The sequence below is a fragment of the Phalacrocorax carbo genome, chromosome 16 (assembly GCF_963921805.1).
Source record: "Phalacrocorax carbo chromosome 16, bPhaCar2.1, whole genome shotgun sequence".
NCBI lineage: Eukaryota > Metazoa > Chordata > Aves > Suliformes > Phalacrocoracidae > Phalacrocorax > Phalacrocorax carbo.
The window spans coordinates 5,786,260-5,807,573 of NC_087528.1; the positions used below are offsets into that span (position 1 = coordinate 5,786,260).

A 21,314-nucleotide genomic window follows, 5' to 3' on the forward strand; every position below is an offset into this window, starting at 1 on the left:
AGGAAGAATGCGTGCGGACTGTATTTGCAAACCTAGAGGGAGCATGTGGGGTGCCCTCGACTTGTTTTAGTTCATCCCACTGACTCTCTACCTGGGGTGCTGCTGTAGGTGCTGTGGCTCCTGAAGCTGCTCTCAGTGCAATAACTGGCATCGTCTTCATCCTCCATCTCTTCAGGGTAGTCAGAGTCGTCGTCGTCCTCCTCCTCCATTATCTCCTCCTCCTCTTCCTCCTCGGAGTCCTGGTTATCCTCGGGGTCTCCCTCCTCTTCCTCCTCGGACACCATGCTCTCCTCCTCCTCTTCACTCTCATGATCATCGTACACCACTTTGCTGATGCTCCTCCTGGACGAGGCAGCCCTGCCTTGGCTGTTGCAGCTGCCTCCTCCGCCTCCTCCCCCTGCTCCTCCAGCCCCAGCCCTGCCCCTACCCTTACCGCTGCTGCCTCCCCCACCAGGGGTGCTGCTGCTGCCGCTGCCTCCCTTCCTCTTGCTGCCCCCCCTGGGGGAGGCGGTGGCGGGGGAAGAGGCCTGGGCAGCCCCGGCTCCCTTCTGTTTGGGCCCCGCCGTCTCCGCCTGGGCCGATGTCGCCCACCTGCCGCGGCTGCTGCCCCGCTGCCGGGACCTCAGCCCCCCGATGGGGCCCGCCGGGGCGGGCGGAGCCGGGGAGCTCGCCTGAGCGGTGGCCGCCGCCGGCTGCTGCTGCTTGGGCGGCCTGCCTCGCCGGCCCCGCATCTCTGGGCGCTGGCCGAGGGGGGAAGGGAGGGGGAAGGAAGGCTCGGGAGGGCGCTCGGAGTCCGGACAGGCGGCTACGGGGAAGCTCCCCCCCCTGCGAGGGATCCGGGCCGGGGAGGGGGGCCGCCGAGCTGTGAGGGCCGAGGGCTCAATCCGAATTGCCGGCGTCCCGCTCCGGATCGCCACCGGCCGCCATCTTGTTTCTTCGTCTCTGCCTCGGCTCGCTCCGCTCTGACTGGGGGAAGCGGCGGCGGCAGCAGGCCCCGAGCGCCTCACGTGACCGGCCGCGCCCGCCAGCCGCCGCCAGGGGGCGCCGCCGCCCCCGGCCGCGAGAGCCATGTTGGAGCCGGCGCGCTGGGGCGGCTCCGCGCCCCCCGCCCGCTCCGCCGCCCCTCAGGCTGCCCCGCTGCTGCTTCCGCGCTCCCTTTGCCGCCTTCCCCCCGACCGGCACACGGCGTGCTTGTGTCCCCGCGTCCCCTCTCGGCTCACCGCCACGTGTCACCAGGCGCTGCCCCGCCGCCCCCGCCCACCACGAGGGTTCCCCCTCAGCCCCGGGCGCTCCCGGGGCGCCCCGCCACGCTCCCCCGCCGGCGCCTGAAGCTGCCCCGCAGCCGCAGCCCCCCCCTCCCCGGGTGCCCGCCCCCCCCGGACTCACCGTCTCCCCACGCCTGAATAGCGATGCCCGTTACCGGTCCTCTCTCCCAGTGCTCAACCCGCGCCCTGAGGGCAGCCCCTCGGGCTGCCACCCCTCAGCGCCGGTCCCACGGCCTCAGCCGGCTGCGCACCCCGGCAGGGACAGCGGTGAGCGCAGGTAGGCGACGGGCTCTCCCGCCCCTCCGCCCCGGGCTGGGGCTCGCCACAGAGCTCTTTCCCCCCGCCGCAGCGCCCGCCGAAACCGGAGCCACCAGGTCCCCCCTCAGGAGAGATTTCCCTCCTTCACCCCCCTGAGGCGGCGGCCGCCGCCCTCCCCCAGCACCAAGCGGGCCCCCTTCACCGCTGCCATGGCCAGCTCTTGCCGTGTTTTACATCTTCGCCCACGATACAAGAAATTAAAACCCTTTGACAGCTCACTGTTACCTACCCAGGGTCGGTATAAAGCAAAACAGACTGAGGAGATCACACCGCGCCCTACCATTCGCATTTTTGTCCCTAGCCCCACAAAAAAAGAGATGGGCTTCGTCTATTTTGTATTCCCTCTCGTTTTCCCAATTGCCAGAGGCCGCAAAGGGCTAAAAAATCTACATACACCAATTGCACTGTTGGGTTTCTAATGCCACCACTTGAATTCAGGGTATCAGTTTCCTGAGGAAAAGTAGTACAAATTGAAAGTCAGCCTAAGGCTCACAAACATCTTGCGTTTCTTATAACCAGCCCTCTTTTCATTGCTAAATCTACACCACTTTGGGATCCCAGAGTTTGAAGTCTTATTGTTAGCAAATAAGTGTGTTCTCATTTTCATTTTCTCAGCCCCTTGCTTCTGTGCAATATAAAACCCAATACTGGTCATGCCATAAGCATGCCAGCTCTATGTCCAATGTGTAATTTAATTTGCATTCCTCTATAGCAATTTTTGAAGTGCCTTTTGTTCATTAACTTGTTGCTCAGGCTGAGAACCTCATTAAACCCACAAACCTGCTGCAGTGTCAAGCAAGCAACAATGTCACAATGGCACCAGACAGCAGGGTTTAGCCCAATTTGCACTCTCATATCCAGCTGCACTCTTTCCTATTCAGCAGTACAGCTGCAGAGGCTCAGAGCCATGTTCTAGACACAGCATGATACAGACACAGCAACAGCAGTAGACAACATTGCCTAACCCATTTACACCTTCATACTCAATTTGTACTCTGAATCTTTCATAGTTACCTTTAGAGTGCTTATGTCAGGCTACTTTTTGCAACCTCTTACAAGGTTGCAAAGGACTGTGGTAACTCTTTAAATACACGAATAGGTAGGTTATTTCATTATCTCCCTTTGCGATCTTGGAAGAAAGACCTGTGAGTTCTGCTATCTATACATTGTGAATCTAGTGCATCTACTGCATTAATATTCATACAGCCTGTAGCATTATGAGAGCATTAACATCTCTAAAATACTGTGGATTTTGTGTACCTAGAGTACAGCAAAACTACTAAGAATCATTTGCTTTTGAATACTGTGAACCAGAATACCTTGTCTCTTAATCCTATCTCTTATTTAAGATTTATCAGTTGTTGATGTGGAAGTGCTTACTGAACAGGACGTAAATAATTTTCATTTTATAGGTAAAGAAATGGATGCATAGAGAGGTATGTTAACTTTCACAGTCAGGACTATAAAATAGTCCTTTCCAACACACAGTTTAGCTCAGCACAGAGAAATCAACCATAATCCCTTAACCTACTCGCCTACCCATGTCCACTCCCAAGAACAAAACACACCTCCATGAGGAACTTGAAGTTCCTCTTTTGAGTCTGCTGGTATAGTTGAATGAGCATATTTGTAAGTGAACTGAATAGAGCAGGAAGAGGAATTTTAGGTAGGAGGCCCGACACTGCCTCCCTACTCAAGACAGACAGAGAAAGGCTCCTTTCAAAAGGCACTTAGGGGAAGATGAATAGCCTAGTTGTTCCAAGCTGTTGTCTGGATGGGTTCCTTTCTCCAAGGGTAAGGGAGAGAACTTAAGAACCTACAGCTGGATGGCATTATTAAGAAGTGAGCATATGCTCTTGCTTAAATTATTGAGCTGCTTTTGTCCAGTCCTTCCCTCCAAATTACTTCATAATATGTATTAAGGATTGAATTTAAGTATTCAGCTCTAGAATCAGTTACATGCACATTTATAAGACACCAAGGATTTGCCGCATAATGCTGGACTCAAGCTCAGCTGTAGGCTAAATAAAGTCAGCCTGAGGAAGCAAGGGTTTACATGACTTTTGCTGGTGTAACGCAATACATTACCATTTTATTTATTGTGATGAAAACCAAAAGTATATCAATATGCTGATTATATGTATTGTATTACTATTCAATCAAATTAGTATCAAAAGAAGTTTTTGACATCACATTTGCTGTTCTAAGGCTATCTCCTCTGAAGGCTCCTGTCCCTAACCATCCATTTTACACTAGACTTCAAGAAATCCAGCATTATACTTACCTGTCCCGTTTTCCCCTATCCTAGATTAACTTTGTTTTAGATGAATATTTAGTCCCACAAGTAGTTTGTAACAAGTCAGTTTACCTAATCAGAAGTACAATTCAATAGATGCTTCTACCTGTTATACCTTCAAAAAGCATTATTTTCATAAAACTTTAGTTCATCACTTTTTAAAGGAGAAAGTCAAAACAAAACTAAAGCTAAGATATACTTTGAAATGCCGGAATCCAAGCTGTACAGAACAAGCAGTATAGATGAGGTTAACTTGAGGTATTCACTCTTTGAAAAAGTATTTGCAGAAAACAAGCACTGATGTAGGCAAGAACATTCTTATTTTACATTGGAGATGAGTTTTCATCAGAAAATTAAAAGCAACTACTGCCAGTGCTAAGGAGCACCCCGCTATATGATTCTTCAGCTGTCCAGTGTAGTCTTTTTTAATTTTACTTTTACACTCATTTTGCACTGACCTCCGATACCAGTGTATACAACTAGAACATGTCAACTTCCAAAGAAGCTTGAGGCTTTTAAGTGTGTGCAGCTGTTTCAGAGTTATACAGCCAAAGTTCAGTAGGTTATGCTTCTAGCACTTCAGCCATAATAATCTTGTGTTCTAGCTCTAGCTAGAGAAAGGAAAAAATGCTGTTCGTTCTCAAGCAACTTTAACCTGACAAAGGTTAACAAGCCTTTTATTCAAACAGTGATTTCCAACATTCTGCTCAAAATCAAACTGGATGGCTCCTCTGCGTCCAGTGACATATGCTTAAATCAGCACTATCAGAGAAAAATCACTATCCAAATAGAGAAGTTATTTTCAGCTAGGTTAGTTCTTTGTTCCAATGTAACAGGCAAGATCCCATCCTTGCTCCGAGCTGTGCTGGCAGTTATCAGTTGCATGGTCAGCTTAAAGACATGTCAAACTCACTCCAAAGTCCACAGCATTAAATGTTATCTGAATGTTATTTTTATACTCCTCTCTCCTTCCCCCAAAGTTTCAAAATGCATATAGGCCAGATTTCAAGGGATGAGTATTCAAAAAGCAGAAACTATATTGGATGCTGTCTTTCAACATCAGAAAGCTTCAGAAATTTCTAAAGCAGAAAGTACAGCTTTATGTATGAAATACAGCTAATTATGCCGAGATCCAGTAACTCTCCTTTCTGTAAGCCTGTGCAGGAGACCTTGCCCTAGAGGAGCAGCCTCTGTGCTTGAGAAAACAGTTGTCTTCAGCTGACAGTGCTGAGATAAAGAGTGTCACAAGACATCCTATTAAATAACTGCGCTTTGCTTCTTCGTTTGAGGAAGGGGTCTAGTTCCTGCTGTATACCTCTTCCTTCTCACTAGCTGTAGGCGGCTTCTGGATGCAGGTGGTCTTATCAGATATGAGATGCATCAAAATAGCATTACATTATTATCATTCAAGATTTCAACTACTAACCAACACACAACCCACTCCCTTATTTTTTTAAAAAGCCTCATAAGAGGATGTGGTTGGACTGGAAAGGAAGACACAAAAAGGTATGCTAACAAGTTGTGATACCATGACACATAGGAGAGAGAAAGCAGTGCGAGTTGGGTAACAACGCTGTATCTACACTTAAGCTCCTTCTCCTATTTAAGCTAAGTCTGTAAGTGTTTTTACATCGTCCAAAGATGCCTTTGACAACTAAAAAATATTTAAATCAAAGAAGCAATCTCAAATGAGTTCATCTATAGTTCATAACCTGAGTGGAGATAAGAGAACTCTGAAGAATCTAATTAGAGACTTCAACTATCAAGTAAAAAAGAAGCAAGTAGAATAAAAAGAAGTCCATTCGTTTGATCAAACATCTGTTGAAGTCTTACTGCAGATATCCTACTAATTCTTTGACAAGAATCATGTGGTATTTTAGGATGTTCTTATGATTGCATATCAGAATTATACATGAAAACATAAGCAAGCATCCAGCTTCTCATCCACAGTCAAAAAGAGAGCTTTTTAATACACAAGGTTCAAACTTACAACTCCCATGTAGCTACAGAGTAACCGTGCTCCTCCTATGTAGAAAACAACTTTTCACATCCCCAATATGGAGTGCTAATACATCCTTGTCGTAAAAGGAATCAGTAAAAAATAAATTTGTTAATAATTCATTTCAAATTCAAATAAGTTCCAGCACTTCAATTGAATATGTCTGAGAGTCTTTCTGGTGGTGAAGTCTTTGTAATTCTTGCAAACTTCCTTCAATCTTGTTGAGTTCAGAGTAGAATCGTACCTAAAAATAAGAAAACACAGAGATTTATTGTGAAGTAAGTTTTAAGTCTCTTCATACATCATTATTCTGTGGAACTAGCTGTAGTTTTGCACAGTTTCAGATATTTAAACCAAACAAATATAGCAGTTTTTAAAATCAAAATGCAAAAGAGAATCAACCGCCATTTCATGCTCAGGAAGGAGCATACAGAGGAAAACAGGCATTATTTGATTTACTATGTATTTTTTTGTTGTTGTCTGCCCCCCTATTCTGAACACCCATATTCTAAATCTATACTAAAATGAAATAATTACCCCAGAAGATGCAACTTACTTGGGCTCTCACAAACTTATGCAGGCTTGAAAGCAACTCTTTTGCTTCTGGTAGCATCACCATAACTGTGAAGTGAGCATCAAGTAACAGGCACATCCAGTCCATAATCTGAACAAACAAGGAAAGAGCTCTTACACTTTATGATACGCAAATGACACATATTTGGCTTTGAAAGCTGAGCTCTGAAACATTAGCTTCTAATGGAAAATTGTTTCATATTTTGAGGCAGTATATTTATTTTCTGATAGTAATAAGTGTTGTGTTACATCTGACTTCATATAGGTTATATTAACAGCCAATACTTCATAGGGTAAAAGTAGATCTCAGTTTATTTTAGGTATTCACAACTACTCACTAAGTTACACACGACAGAAACTGAAGGAAGTACAACTCTAGCTTCTCACCTGATTTATAGTTGGACAGCGTGTTCCAGGAAGAGCGGTATTAATTTTTTCACTGCATTTCACATACAGGTAGTATAAATACCTGAGAAACAGCTAAAAGTAGAAAAGTCAGAATATTTTTACAGGACAAACGTTTAATAGACCAAGGAGTTTTGTCCTGCACACAGTAATATTCATAAGGATTTTTTTAAATTTACTTTTTAAAGCAAAATAGATGCCTGTATACTACACATTAAGTTTTATGGTTCTCCTACACCATCTATAGCTAAATGTTTGAAAATTCTCACTCAGCAATATTCTGTGTAAAGTTACACTCAAGGGTAATTGTTCCAGGGATTATATCAGTCTGAATTTCATTCAGACATTCAGGAACTTCGATAAAAAACTGTATCAACATTAACAGTTTTAGTCCCAGTTTGACTTTCAGTAGCCAACAAAAAAATGCTAATGTTCAGAATCAGGTCAACATCATCTTGTGCTGAGCACAATTCCAAGATTTCTGCTTTGCTCAAAAAAAAATAATCAGTCAGTGCTAAGACGAGCTTTGTTCTGATGTGTAGGTTTCTTCAAATCACTGTAAAGCCACGTATATGCTCAGGTACTATGGTACGTGCAGTTCTTGAAATTGTATTCAGGTTTTCAGGGACGGGAGTTGGTTTATTTTAAACTGAGAGGATCTAATATTGAATAATCAAGTTTGATTTGTATTCCATTTGGCATTTTACACAGTATACAGTTTGTTTCTCATTTTCTCAACTTTTGCTTCTGATGAAACTAAGTTTGCATGTTCTTGCTTCTTTCTTAAAAAGCATCCAAATCAAGGAACAGAATATACTTGCCAACAATACAGGAACAACATTTTCCAAGTACACTGGGTCATAAAGAGGTTCTCACTTACATTTTCTAATACAAGCAAGGACTACAAAAATTAATGGAAGTTCCACGTGTATGTGGAAAAATGCGACATTTGTTAACATTAAATCTTATCAGGCATTTTAATTTAATTTTCATGCATTAGTTTGTGATTCAGACTCCAGTAAGAGTGGCAAGTTCCTGATATACAATTGAAAAAACTCTTCCCGTTCCTTCCCTGCAAAATAACAAGGGTTTTTAAACTTTTTAATTTTAACATACTTACAACAGCTTGCTGAGCTGGAAGGTTTTTCAGATGAGGCAAAAGAAATGTTTCACTGTAAGCCGAATGGAGAACAGCATTTCTGTGCAGTACTACTAAGGAAATAAAACTGCAGGAAAAAAATACCAGTTTCTACAAACTGAAGCGAATTCTAATTAAGATACTTCTCTAGGTTCTTTGAGAGACGTCCTGTTTCAGCTTTTTGAATCTCCCTTATTTCTATCATGAAATATGTACAGCAACTGAAATATCACAATACAGTTCGCTTGAACAGTTGTTTACTGCAAGTATGTAACCAGCTAACGTTTTTCAACAGGCAACTATCCAAATCATTGATACTAATTTTCTCTTGAATAGATGAAGTTTTATTACACTTTTGCAATAATATTTAAATTGGTGTAGATGCTTTCTAGAAGTTAATTGTTTATATTCTAAACAACTTTTCTACTGAGTAGGAACTTATCTGAACTTCTTGGAAATTTTCAACAATAACAGAAGATATGTCTTTTAGTAATACTAAATATAAACATTCGCATCACATATAGTGCACTGACTTTCCTTAATTAAAACATACAGCGGATACAATAATGCTGCCTTCTGTGGTCCAACTGGGCAGAATTCACCATCAGCTGTCACATGGGTTTCCTTTGGGATTTTCGTATCCCAGATGTCTTGTTCCAGCTCTGCATTGAAACCATTTTCTAAAATTTCAGTCTTAACTTCTTTATTGTTGAATTCAATATCAATGTAACAGATTACAGATTCTAGATTCACATCTATTCTTTGAAGGTAGGCTTCACTAATGCTGTAGAAAAAAAATCCAGACATTTAATATTTTTAATTATTAGCTTTAAAATCAGCAATGCCATCAACCCAATAGTAGCACACACTATGAACTCTCTGAAGCTTGCGATAAAAGTAAAAATATATACTAAAATATAGAGTCTTGCAGAATGAATAAAGGCCATGAGAGAACAGTTAGTATATTGTAATTATTAACCTTGAACAGAACAATACATGTACTGCTCTTTTATTCCAACAATGTAAGTTACTGTATTACTAGACACGCTGTCATCGGCTGATCTAAAGGTTATACCCCATTCAAGACTCTTATATTCTGACATTAGTGGGACTACTTCAACTCATAAGACAGTCAGGATTTTCCTAATATTTAGTAATAAAATATTTGATAATTCTAAGGTATGAAATTAACAAGATCTGATGTTTCTCATAAAAAAAGAATCCTTTTTGTTCTGGAAGCCTAGAGGAACAGTTACAACAGTCTTTTCTTTTGGTTACAGTGCCTGCCTAAAACTTCGTCCTTTTGGAATATGAAAACCGTTTTTGTCGTGAACTTACAAGAGCTGATCTTTTTTGTGGGCTTCTTAACCCAGGTAAGTTCCCAATTAAGTCTGTTGCACAGTAAACAGATAGCTGTAACAACATACATAGAAGGATGCGAGTGCCATTCAAGCCAGCAGTGTTGCCAAAAAGCATGTTCATTTAATTACTATTTACATAGTTTTTAGAATTAACATATGCAACAGACCTTGTAAAAAGTTTGTCAGTCTGCAAGACTGCAACATACATTGTACTCAGAACTAAGAGTTTCATGCACAGTATTAATTGCTCATCTGTAAAATGAAAGCCATTCTTGGCAACACGGCTTTTTATTAAGGGGCTCGATTTGGTGAAGAAAAAGAGTGATTCCAACTTACCTTAAAAATACTTTTAAGCAAGTATAAGTAATTTCTTCAGGAATATCTGGAAACCGTTGTAAGCAGATTTGTAAGAGATGCACATCTTTTTTCTCCAAAGCAACAGCCATTAAATCTGGACATAAACTGTAAGAATATGAAAAGAATAGGTTTCATAGTTCCCACCCACTGAAAACAACATTGACAGCTAATGGAAAAGTATTAATCTTACTTTATGCAAAAATTCATCTGGGAAGTGTCTGCTTAATCGGATAATAAGCATAAAGCACCTTCGACAGTAAATTCTGATAGTTCAAGAGTGCTTTATGTAGAAATCAATTTCTTTTTTTTTAATTATTATTACTATTTTTAAAGACTATTCCTTACAATTTAAAAAATGCAGAATCATCACCTGTAAGACAAGTCTCGGGTTTGGACTATCTGTAGCAGGAAGTTTCGAGGGTAGTACTTTGGATTTTGTTTACATCTGTTTATAAGGGCAGTTACTACACATCCAATGGTGGCTTGGAAATCTGGCATCTGTGCTTTTGACATCAATTGTCTCAATTCATCTTCCAATACAGTGGTAGAAGCGTCCTGAAAATGACAAATACCGTGCAACTGAGTACAAGGTGTAGGTTTGAGAACTGTGCTAACTAGACCAAGAACTGTAACTAATTAGACCAAGTAGAAACAGACTTATTTTGGAATTCAAGGTAAAAAAGTTTACCAAAAAACCCTCACCACTCTGTGTTTTGGTAGTCAGTCTCAATCATGGAAGAGCCAAATAAGGGTAATTACTCACTCTGAACTCAGGTAAGCAACATCTTTCAGTAGTTACTCTGGTATTATTCGCCTGTTACTTCAGTAACATTACCAAGACGTCCAGCCACAGCTGAACTATAGCTTTGCTCGCACAGGAAGGGACGCAGCTTCAAGTATCACAACGCCCGCAGCAATTTTGGAAAGGAACTAAACATTTGCAGTGGAATTCCTAGCATTCTGGCTTTCTAGATCCAAAATGTTTTCAACAAAATTAAAGCCATAAATAAGAATCTAAAAAAAGCTTAAAAGAAGAGCAGAGTTCAGGTGAAATATCCTCCCACCTTATTTACTATAAGAGATGATTTTCATTAAAAATTAACAAATTTGTGCAAGTTTTCAGAGCTCGGCTATTACAAGCCCTGTACTGTAGTTCTAGAACACACTCCTATGACGAGACTTGAATTTCATCATGTCCAGATATTATTCTAGCACAATAATAATGGCCTCCAACTCACCTGTTTAAGGCAACTTCGTCAACTTGATATGTGCAAGAGGACATGAAAAAAGATAATAGCTTAAGAGACAACTAGAACATTCCAAGAGTGTCTAAAACACTACTTTAGGATATTTGGTTTACTTACTTTTAGATTTAGTAAGAGCTGCCCAACTGATAAGGTATCTGGCTGCACTTTAGCAACGGTGTTCCTTTTTGATCTTAACTATTATAAAGAAAAACAAAAAAGTTATTATTCAGCTCCAAGGAGATGGTATATATTTAACAGTTTCCATCAAGATAGGTAGGAACTTCATGTGTCAACTTGCTGCACCAATTACAATTAGTAACTGGGTAGTGCAATTCCAGAAACAGAGTTAGAGACAATGAGTGACAAATAGAAAGTGACATTTCCTTCTGCTACAACACCTAAAAGTAAAAGTAGCAGCACTGGGAAGAGACAACAAAACAAAAACCTCACATGCTCCTAATGCTGACTTACAGTCATTTTGGACTCAGATTTTAGAGCTACAGGCTGCTGCGACTCAAAGGAAACCACCAGCTCTTCGTCTCCAAGGGTATTCCAGTTTACAAATGAAGACACATCTGTGAACACAAGAACGAAACTATATGAAAGTAACACTTAAAGCACATTTATTAAAGCATGAATATTACATCAACTTCTTACACTAACAGGTATTTTCTAAAGTATAATCCAAGTACTTTCTGCCAAGAAAGTTTCCAGTTCTGTGTCAGCAGCAGGTAATTTTATGATCCTTTTTGCCTGTTTTTCCATTTAACCTCCAGGAGGAGGAGACATTAGTTATTACACAAGTTATTGTGAACTTTACTTGCAACAGCATTCTACCAGTGCGAAGGTAAATTAAAGACACCATGACAATACAATTTTAAACTAAAGTTTACAAACTAAGGTTTGGCCTTGCCTCACCTAATCACAAACTCTTTGAAAACAATTTATAGAAGACAGCACTGGTTTTTTTGCCCATATTCCTAGCTAGAATTACAGTATTTTCAGTAATTCCCTTATCTGAATGAAAACTCAGTTTATGTGGAGCCACAAATCCAGACATCTGAGTGCTTTGGTGATCTCAGCAACAGTGAATTAAATAGCTAGGAACAGAACAGAGTGTTAGGCTACTTCAAGCTGTTTAGATTCAACTAATTTTATAGGACTGTATTAAAATAATTTAATACAATTTCAGTTTTCCTTTTACGAGACCTTTTCACTGTAATTATAAGAATTCTTACCAGGGGTTTGACTGTCTTTGAGCTTTCCTACAGCAGCTGCCAAGGATGACGTTTCACACTTGTACATAATTACTGTTAGCACTTTCCCATGAGTAAAAAAAAATTTTTCCTCATAACACCACAACTACAAAATATTAAAACATATTGTTAATGAGGAGATGAGCATGTTCCTGCACAAGCTGATGTTTAAATTCTTACTACAAAATTCAACCAGAAGTCAGCAATCAGATTATTTTTGGTAGGCTTAACACTTGTTCGCAGACCTTCACTAACTGCTGATATTCAGTACAGAAATAAGCAGCGTTCTGTTGAGTATTTATTTTCCAAGGACATCTTAAAGTACAGTGGCTCCTCTGAGGCATTAAGTCCACTCAATTTTATTTTTTAAATTCCCTCTTCTGCAATTTATGACAAAAACAGTCAACTGTTCTATTTCACTAGTGCATTTATTACTTAGGTGTCAGTTTACTTTTCATTTAGTTGACACCTGAACATCTTGGAACACTACTTAGGGAGATGCAGACATAATTTAGACAGTCAAATGCAAGTTGTCTGAACAGAACAGATATTGGCTGGTTCTCTGTTTAATTAGCTATTCCACTCTTGCCAAATAATCAAGACCATCAGAAGTGAGGTACTGAATAATCCAAGAAATTGCCATAAGCCACCATTCTCCCACTAAATACTCTGACAAACATTGTTCATCAACTGGTCAATATTAATTTTGTTTCAGAAGTTGGCATTCACTGCTCTTCCAGACAGAAGCAGAACTCAGAAGCCCGCCAGTCTCTTTGCTGCTATCATGCCAAACGCACAAAGCTTATGGACCACAAATTAAAGATCGAGCTTACCTGTCCACTGGTGCCCAGGGGCAGTTCCTTTGAAGTTTGCAATGTCTGAAATTTAGTATTCCATATCGTTAGGCACTCTAGGAAAAATAAGAGATAGGTATTGCAAACCCAAAAGGCAACATAAATGCTATATCTGCCGTTGCTACTTCCAGTTAAAAAAAACTTGAGGAAACAGGAATAACTGTTTCAAAACAGCTCAGTTAGTAATGTCTTCAACAGTAGGAATTAAGTCATTCTGGTTAGATCTCAAGAAAAATATCTACAGATGAGTTAGTTTTCCAGGTAAGAGCTTTAAACAAGAAGCTATGGCAAAAGGGACGGCAGCCAGTGGGGCTTTCAGTCAGGAAGAACATTTTGTCATGAAATGCTATGTTCAGTGACTTAAGTTTCAGTGATCCAGCACTTCAGAAGTTTAGGCATGAGACTGAAGTGTTTGTTTCACTTATTTTAGACACTGATTTCTTAGAGAACATTAGGTCTCTTTCCCTGCATAGATCCTTTTACAAGTGTCCAAGTTCTCCTTTTAATCCCCCTCCATCATGAGTTCTCACGCTGCATCTTCTCAACTGTTTCACAAACAGGATGAAAGCAAATACTGATACACAACTGTGAGTATAGTCCTGCAACTCACGACGCAGTTTACCTCTCGGCTAGTGCTCTGAGCTGCACTGCTCAACTACATACTAGTTTCAAGAGCCAAACGAACATTTTATTTGTGCTATTTCCTGCTTAGCGCTTTGCTTAAGGCAATTTTAGACCTTACGACACCTTCATCTGATTTTTCAAGTTACCTTTGGATTCTTCCCCAGATGCAGCAAGACTTCCTAATACTGCGATGTGGTCTTTATCAAGAACAACGAAAGAAGTTCCTTTTAGAACACTTCCAGACACTGAAAGGTTTAGCAGTAGTGACTTGGACAAAATTTGTTCTTCCTCTTCAGTATTTTGCTGCAGAGGTATCAGAACCTTGTACACAGCGTCATTGGAATCTGTCAAATAAAAGCGATAACACTGTTATCATCTGTTATAGTGGAAAAATTATTTGATATGAGATGGCAAAAGGACATCCAGACAGAACGAAATCCAATGAGTGCTGAAAGAAGAAATAATACAGGATATTTAAAAGACACATTGTGATGCAAAGCAGCAAAATAGAAGTATAGCTAGTATGAGATCTGCAAGGTACAAGTCATAACATTTAGGAACAGTCAGCCGTTGCAGTCATTAAAATCTAAAGATATAATTACTAAATCTACCACTAGCTGTATTAGAAAGTTTAAAGAGGTAAAAATATTAAACAGTAATTCATAAGTATCAACATTTTATGTCCTTCCATACAATTCTTTGCTTTATTATCACATCCCGTTAGAAAGTATAACTTACACAAACACAGAAGTGTGATTATTTTATTTTTTATATATGCCGTGAAGCTCAGTGGTTTAGATAATTGCTGTTGTTCAAGCTTATATTTCTGTAGACTGTTCATCTTAAGTTTCTGTATGTAGACAAAAAAATCCCCATCCTAAAACAAAAAAGAAAATAAAGTTGACCTTTAATTTACACAAAGAAGAGATACCAGAAATTCAGATATTAGTACTGGTTAACTTTGAATGTTAAGCAAAATTAGGAATTTGTGTTTTCTATAGGAGATAAGCCTAATTCAGAAATGTTTGCAGACTCAAGCACGTAAAGAAAATTCTAATTTGATGAAACAAATGGATGCACCAGAAGATGCATTTGATTAAGGACAGATTCATGTATAATTTTTTATTATTATTATTAACACATAAATCCTATTTAATAAGTTCTTCACAATGAGCAAGTATTTGAGGGCAATGAAGAGTCACACAATTTATTGCATTTAATCTTAATTGTTCTCTGAAGTTCTAAGAGCCAGGCTCTTCAGCCCTGAAAGCAACACAACTCCAGTTCAACTGTTGCATCAGAAATAATACATATATAGGATACTGATTAAATCAGGGTAACAATTTCACTAAAAGCTCTTAAAATCCAATGAAACAGGTGATGGATTTAAAAAAACCAAAACGCTTAGATTTGCTGCTATGAAAGTTTTTTTGAAAAGTATTCAACTCACTTTCTCGGTAGCGAAAATTAAGACAGGCTGTTGACCTTCCATAAAAGCTTCACTCCACCTAAAACCAGAAAGCTGTATGAATGTCTTTAAATTCTAGGACTATACCTAAAGTCATGTCACTGTTCCTTTGGCAGCCTCTTATTTTTAGCATATCTGTATAAATAGTTTTAAGATTTTAAAATCAATGTGTTGGAAAAAAACACCCAACCTCAAGATCTTGGTCTTCAAATTTCTCCCTCACCCCCCCTCAACAAAGGGGACAACTTTCGTCATCGTCGTCACCCATTCCTCTGAGCGAAAGGTAAGCTTCATAAAATTGTATCACTTACTTGATGACTTCATCTGAGATAACGTTTTCAATTTCTTGTTGTGGGGCTTCCAAAAGGACATCTAAAGTTCGAACACCACCTCCTTTGAATAGTACCACTGGCCCTCCACTGGGGAGTGAATGTATTCTGTATACATCAGCTGAAAGCTATAAATAGAAAAATTTGCTATGTTCTTCAGCATGTTACCTTGAAAGCCAAGTGTTTTAAACACAATTTTTTAAAAAGTTCTTTCAATAGATGAGTAACAGAAGAATGATGAACCTGTAAGATTCCTTGTAACATAGGCCTAGTAGTTGCCAGTTTTCTGAAATGCTATGAGTATCACAAATTGCTACCCGACGAAAAGCCAGGAAAGCTTCCCGAGGAGCATTGCATTTCTGAATCACATCAGAAGAACATAACTGAGGTTAAGCAAAAAAACTGGCGTGCAGCATAACACAAAGCGTTGTTCAACACACCCACCAGCAGAACAGAAAAATCTGCATTTGAACATAATTCACCATCTTTAAAGAAAGCCCTCTGAAACTTTGGACTTGGGATATGAGTTGTTTTAAGAGTGATACTCTGATGATCAAGTCTCCCAATCCAAGGGGATTCCTTGCAATATTCCAGAACATCACGAAGCGCAAGTCAAGACAACAGTCAGCTAAAATGTAATATTACTAGTACTACAAAAATCAGCGTTTCTTCCCCCCACCAGAATTCAAAACATTAAGATAAAAGTGAACGCATGTAAGAGACTTACTGTTGCTTTAAATACTTTGTCCAAGTTAATATCTTTGTTCTTCCATATTCTTAAAACCTTTAAGAGAAGCATAATTTTTTAAGCCCAGTAAAACGGTAATATATAGACTTCCCAGCACACAAAATGCTAGCAACTGCACGTCACTGAAACAGAGGAGGAAAATACAGAGAAAGTGTTCACAGCCACCTTAGTGGACACTGACCATGGGGAAGTTTGCATGGGAAGAAGCAGAGACAACCGGAATACAAACCAAGGTCAGAGATCTTGAATTGGAAAGAAAGGATAGGAAAGAGGAAAGTTAAGGAAAAAGATACAGCCAAATTCTAAGTGAAAGTGGATCAAAGTGATGGAGACAGATTGAGACACAGATGACCTGATCTGGAAGAGAATGTTTCTGTGAGAACAATGAAAGGTCAGGAAGGATATATTTCATCAGCAACAATGACAGAAAGCCAAAGGTTCAGAACGTGCTGAGCAAACACAGGTACACAAACAGAAAACGTTTAACTGTAAAATATGAGCAGAAAACCAAGGATGCAGGTGGGTACTATATTAAACATTTCAGTAGAGTAATCATGGAGTTCTAAATGTCAACCAGCCTGCAACAAGAGAAATAACTTATCCTTAGAGAATGTATGCATGAGGCATCCTTCACTGAGAATGCGTCGGTTTTTTAAAGGCTGCTGCATAACTGGTGCTCAGCACAGATGATCTTCATGTCACTAACTACAGAACCTCGTAGAACTGCACATCCCTGTCCTCTCAAAGAGCAGAGACAACCTGAACTGCGTGAGGGTGTTGAGAGCTCCATGCGTTTGCGTTTAGCCAATGCCTAGCACTACTAATCTCTTCCCTATCTACATTCACTCAGAAGATTCACTACATCCTTTTATTCCTTTAAGAAGAGATAAAGGGTCTCACCTTGTCATCATGAACAGCTATATATTCATGAGTTTCAAAGTTGCATACAACTGGACAGGTGATAATTTGCCCATGTTTAACTGACCAACAACCCAGTGGCTTCTGATCTGAAACCTAGAAGAGTCAGAAGAAAGATATTGTAATTAAAATATAATGTGGTACACTTTGGGTATTTTTCTCATGACAGAAAGGAAATGCAAAGCAGCCACATCGGATTTGAATGAGAATATTAAAATATGGGAAGTGCTATACTCAGAACTTCTGCTTCAGCACTCCTGTTTCTGGCTTTAATACTAAAAATTTCAGAGTAACATGAAAGAACTCTACATTAATTAGGAACTGTTTCTTTTCACACAGGAAATAACTCTGACCCAGAATAGACAGTTGGGCTTACGCCATGAAGCACAGGTATATGTGTGGCTTTTCCAGGGTGATGACGTTACTGTCAATGACTAGTGTAAGCTACTTTTGTCACTAACACAGTCAGGCAGGCACAGAACCACACTTTTTCTCTTCCTATTTCACTCTAAGTTACTGAGACCCAGAGCAAGACTTTTACTGTCTGAATTCACGTTACACATGATTTACCTTTGGCTGCTCTGAGGGCACCTGGCCCCTCTCCTCAGCCTATATCTACACTGGGCATATTTACCAACATTTATGTTCTCACGTATAGCCTCAGCAGTGGGACTCAACAGCCCAGAGGAGGTTGTATCACAAATCCACTAAAACGCAATCCCCTAGCCCCATGAATATTAAAGCCAGTTAAAGATATAAATGCAAATATTTTCCTAAAGTTTCTTATTACTGTCTACTGCAACAGATGCATATGTTAAACAACACCAGAACATACTTTTAGTTGCAAGTGCTGCAAACTATTATCTTTCACCCTCCAGCCAACAGGAAGGCAGCTGACACAGAGCTGACAGCCGGCAAAACACAGGTCGCCCTCACTATTGCAAGGAAATGCTACGTACCCTGCAGCTTCGGAGGGAAGTGGTCCTTGGGACGGGGAATGAGAAAGCCAGCCAAAGGAGAAATACGCAAGTCAGCGCCTAAGCCGACACCTGCTCCGCTGGCAGAGCCCAGGGGACGGCGGCAGAGCGGAGGTGAGGTGCGCCGGGCCGGGCCGGGAAGGGCCGAGCCGGGCCGGGAAAGGCCCCCCGCTCCCCGAAGCCGGAGCCGTCCCCGCAGCACCAAGCCCGCAACCACCCCGCCTGCAGCCGAGGGATGGCGGCCCGCGGGGAGCGGGACGGGGAAGAGCGGGACGGGGAATGCCCGGTGCAGCCGGGCCCAGCCGCCCGCCGGACAGCGCGGCCGGGGCAGGGAGGGAACGGCCCCGAGACGCCGCCGCCGAGGCGTTGTGCGGGGGAGCCTCCCACAGGCCGGGGCCGCCCGGCGGCGGCGGCAGCAGCAGCAGCGAAGCCCCCCGGAGCCGGGCCGTTACCTTAAAGAGCGTGGCCGTCCTGCCGCGGTCGGTGAGCAGGACGTGGTCGGGGTCGGGGCCCGGCTCCAACGCTAAGAGGCCGCCGCCGAGGCCGACGCCGCCGCTGGGACCCAAACCGCACAGCGTGAAGCTCTCGCACAGCGCCGCCATCTTGGCGAGCCTCCACCTCTCGCGAGACTTCGCCGGCGCCCGAGGCCTGGCGGGGAGGCACACAGCGCATGCGCCGCTACCTGGAGCGGCGGAAAGGGCCGAGGCCGCTCGGGTGTTTCCGGGCGCCGGGTCGCGGCTGTCGTTCGTGTCGCTGGCCCCGCCTCCCCTCGCGGGTGGAGAGAGGCTTTCCCAAAGGACGTAAAAATGCGATTCGTTCTGAATATTTTAGGTATTATGAAGTCGAAGGAGAGTCGTTAAAATTTTCAGGGCACCGTTACGAAGCAGGAGAATCAGCGGCCTTTAGGATTCCGTGTAGTCGGTTGTTGCCAGCGTATTTGCACGTGGTGTTGGTGGGATCCTTCCCAGGGCTGCTCCGAGCTGCCCGGCCGCAGACCTGCTGTTCATGTGCAGATCGGCCCGACGACGGGAGAGAAAAGGCCTCTAGTTTTGCATCTTCACAATAAAGCATCGCTGGTTTTAAGACTACTTAAATGAAATGTGTTTCCCCTATGAGATACCTCTTTTGTAAGAAATAAATGGGGGGAGTCTTTTTTCCTCTGCAAGAGTGCAGCCCAACTCCGCCAATTTTAATAACGGTGGGATCAGGTCCAGGTTTTTAACCAGTTCATATTTTCATGCATTAGTATTTTGCATGCCAGTTTTAACAAAGCCCGAGCAATGCCAGCCCAAACTGTAACAAAGCGACAAGAGCAGAGGTCGGGCCCGACCGTCGGCCGCGTGACGGTGCCACGCCGGGGAACGCGTGCTGCCAGCGCTGCGATGGCGGGGCCGTGCCGCTGGCACGCCTGCCCGCTGGAGAAGCCAGCCGGAATTTGGCCTCAGAGAGGACAGTCACGACCTCGCTTGCGGGGCGAGGGCTCGGCCAGGGCTGCGGCTCCCCGCAGGCCATGGCCCCACACGCTCACCCCGACAGGCTCCAGGCGCTGAAGGCAGCGGGAGGTGGCGAGGGCAGACCCGAGGCCTGGCAGGAATGCCTGGTTTCTGGCTGTCTTGTGCCGTGTGATTTCTACCATAAATATTTCTTAGGCCTGTGTTTGTTCCTTGTGCCCTGTCCTACGCATCTGTGAAGCACTTCCACACCAAATAAGCACCTACCATTTTTGTGGTGCAGGGAAGGCTATGTTTCTGTGGAGTAGGCCTCTACTTCAAAGCTTAAAGAATCATTCTACATGTGAACTTTCTGCTGATTAAAATGAAATTACTTGCAGACAAGTGATAGAGGTGTCTTATCTTCCAAGAGGCTTTGAGTGGTGTCTTTTCCAGTATTTCCTACAACACTGGGCTGCCAAACCCTGCATAGAGAATTAAGATTCCCTACTGGAAAACTTCCTTGTCAACCAAATGGTCATTTCCAAATGAATGGGCTAAAACCCGACTGATGGGCGCCTGCCCTGATAAAATCTTTAAAAAGCTGAGGCACAACAAAACCTGGTGGATGTTGTAAGTGGTTTAAATTTTCCTTACAAAGCCAATTCTTTGTGCGTTTTAATTTTGAGGAAGTGACTTGCAGAGCTGGGGGTAGAAATGTTAATGGCCCCGCTCCTTGCCAGGGGAGAGCTGGTAACAGAAAACAGCCACAATTGTAAAGAATAATTGTTGGTAGTTTATTTACAACAAAATGCAAGGAAAAACACAATATTAAAAATAATAAATAACTTGGAAAAATCAGAAACTAAGTGATATGAATGCAAAATATGACCATCAGATTCTCCTGCTGAGCCTTGCATTATTCAACATGCAGAGCATTTCAAAACTTGGTCCTTCTTTGATGGTAGGGATGTACTGCCTAACGTAGCCATCATCGCTCTAAAGGAACGAAACTAATTACTAGACATTCAGAGTCACGTGGAATTATCACAGAAACTAAATAAAACAATGAAACCTGTTTTAGTGACACCACAAAACTACAGGAGATTGTAATTCAATGACCATGCTGTTCATTTAAAGCAAAACATTGTTAGACTTATTTAGCAATTTTAACTTACACATATAAAACCAAGTCCAAACAATGGAAACAGAAAAGCTCCTATTGACAATATAATGAATTCTCTCTTACTGCACTCACTAATGCATAAAAAGCATATACATTTGGCTTATTTCAAATGACAGCACATTGTTTTGAAGTTATAGTGCAGTGAGCTTCAAAGCGGTTTTAACAAAATATAGCAGTCTTCTTACAAACTAAAATTCAAGGAACAAATATTTCCATTTCAAAATCTCTACAGCAGCAATTAATGCAAATTGGCTACTAGATGTCACAAAATCACTTTCCAGAATAATCAAAAAAGCCAAAGAATAATGTCAAATAGTTTCTTTCCATAGGATTTATCCAGTCATTTACAAAATTAACCATTACATTCATAAGAAATCCCATTAAGTATGTGTTTCAGGAATGTGCTTCTCCTCACAGTCTTTATGGATACCTCCGTTTTTTAATTTATTAGGAGACCTGACCTTCTGAAGACTGCACTGAACTGCCAGTTATTTTGTAATGATTGTTCTTTATGAAATGCATAAAAGTAGAAGCAAAGCTGGGAGGAGGTTTTAATAGGAACTGA

At 41.9% G+C, this 21,314-nt stretch overlaps 2 protein-coding genes across 12 annotated transcripts in view; both read right to left on the minus strand.

Annotated features, from left to right (window-relative positions):
* The window catches only part of BPTF (bromodomain PHD finger transcription factor), a 57,695-nt gene extending 56,610 nt beyond the window's left edge, over positions 1 to 1,085 (minus strand). For all 11 annotated transcript variants that reach the window (XM_064467345.1, XM_064467340.1, XM_064467347.1 and 8 more), the window contains exon 1: positions 92 to 1,085. In XM_064467345.1, coding sequence (XP_064323415.1) covers positions 92 to 1,070 — 979 coding nt within the window. In that variant the 5' untranslated portion in view covers positions 1,071 to 1,085. The remainder of the gene's footprint in view (positions 1 to 91) is intronic.
* A 4,739-nt stretch (positions 1,086 to 5,824) lies between these two features.
* Positions 5,825 to 18,772, minus strand: NOL11 (nucleolar protein 11). The gene is made up of 18 exons (XM_064467349.1): positions 18,586 to 18,772; positions 17,139 to 17,252; positions 16,218 to 16,274; positions 15,473 to 15,618; positions 15,144 to 15,201; positions 14,432 to 14,570; positions 13,840 to 14,037; positions 13,049 to 13,125; positions 12,198 to 12,321; positions 11,431 to 11,534; positions 11,077 to 11,154; positions 10,083 to 10,267; positions 9,692 to 9,817; positions 8,557 to 8,778; positions 7,977 to 8,055; positions 6,839 to 6,931; positions 6,435 to 6,542; positions 5,825 to 6,122 (listed from the first exon to the last, which is right to left on the minus strand). The coding sequence occupies exons 1-18, from the start codon at positions 18,733 to 18,735 to the stop codon at positions 6,009 to 6,011; spliced, it is 2,172 nt and encodes a 723-aa protein (XP_064323419.1). The 5' UTR covers positions 18,736 to 18,772; the 3' UTR covers positions 5,825 to 6,008.
* Positions 18,773 to 21,314: the final 2,542 nt, after the last annotated feature.

Bases quoted from the DNA above. Each gene is read 5' to 3' on its own strand.
- NOL11 (XM_064467349.1), bottom strand. From the start codon at position 18,735: ATGGCGGCGCTGTGCGAGAGCTTCACGCTGTGCGGTTTGGGTCCCAGC. The intron at 11,535-12,197 runs GTAAGAATTCTT...TTGTGTTCACAG, and splicing joins CAAAGACAGTCAAACCCCTG to ATGTGTCTTCATTTGTAAAC. The intron at 9,818-10,082 runs GTGATGATTCTG...ATATTCTTACAG, and splicing joins ACCCGAGACTTGTCTTACAG to TTTATGTCCAGATTTAATGG.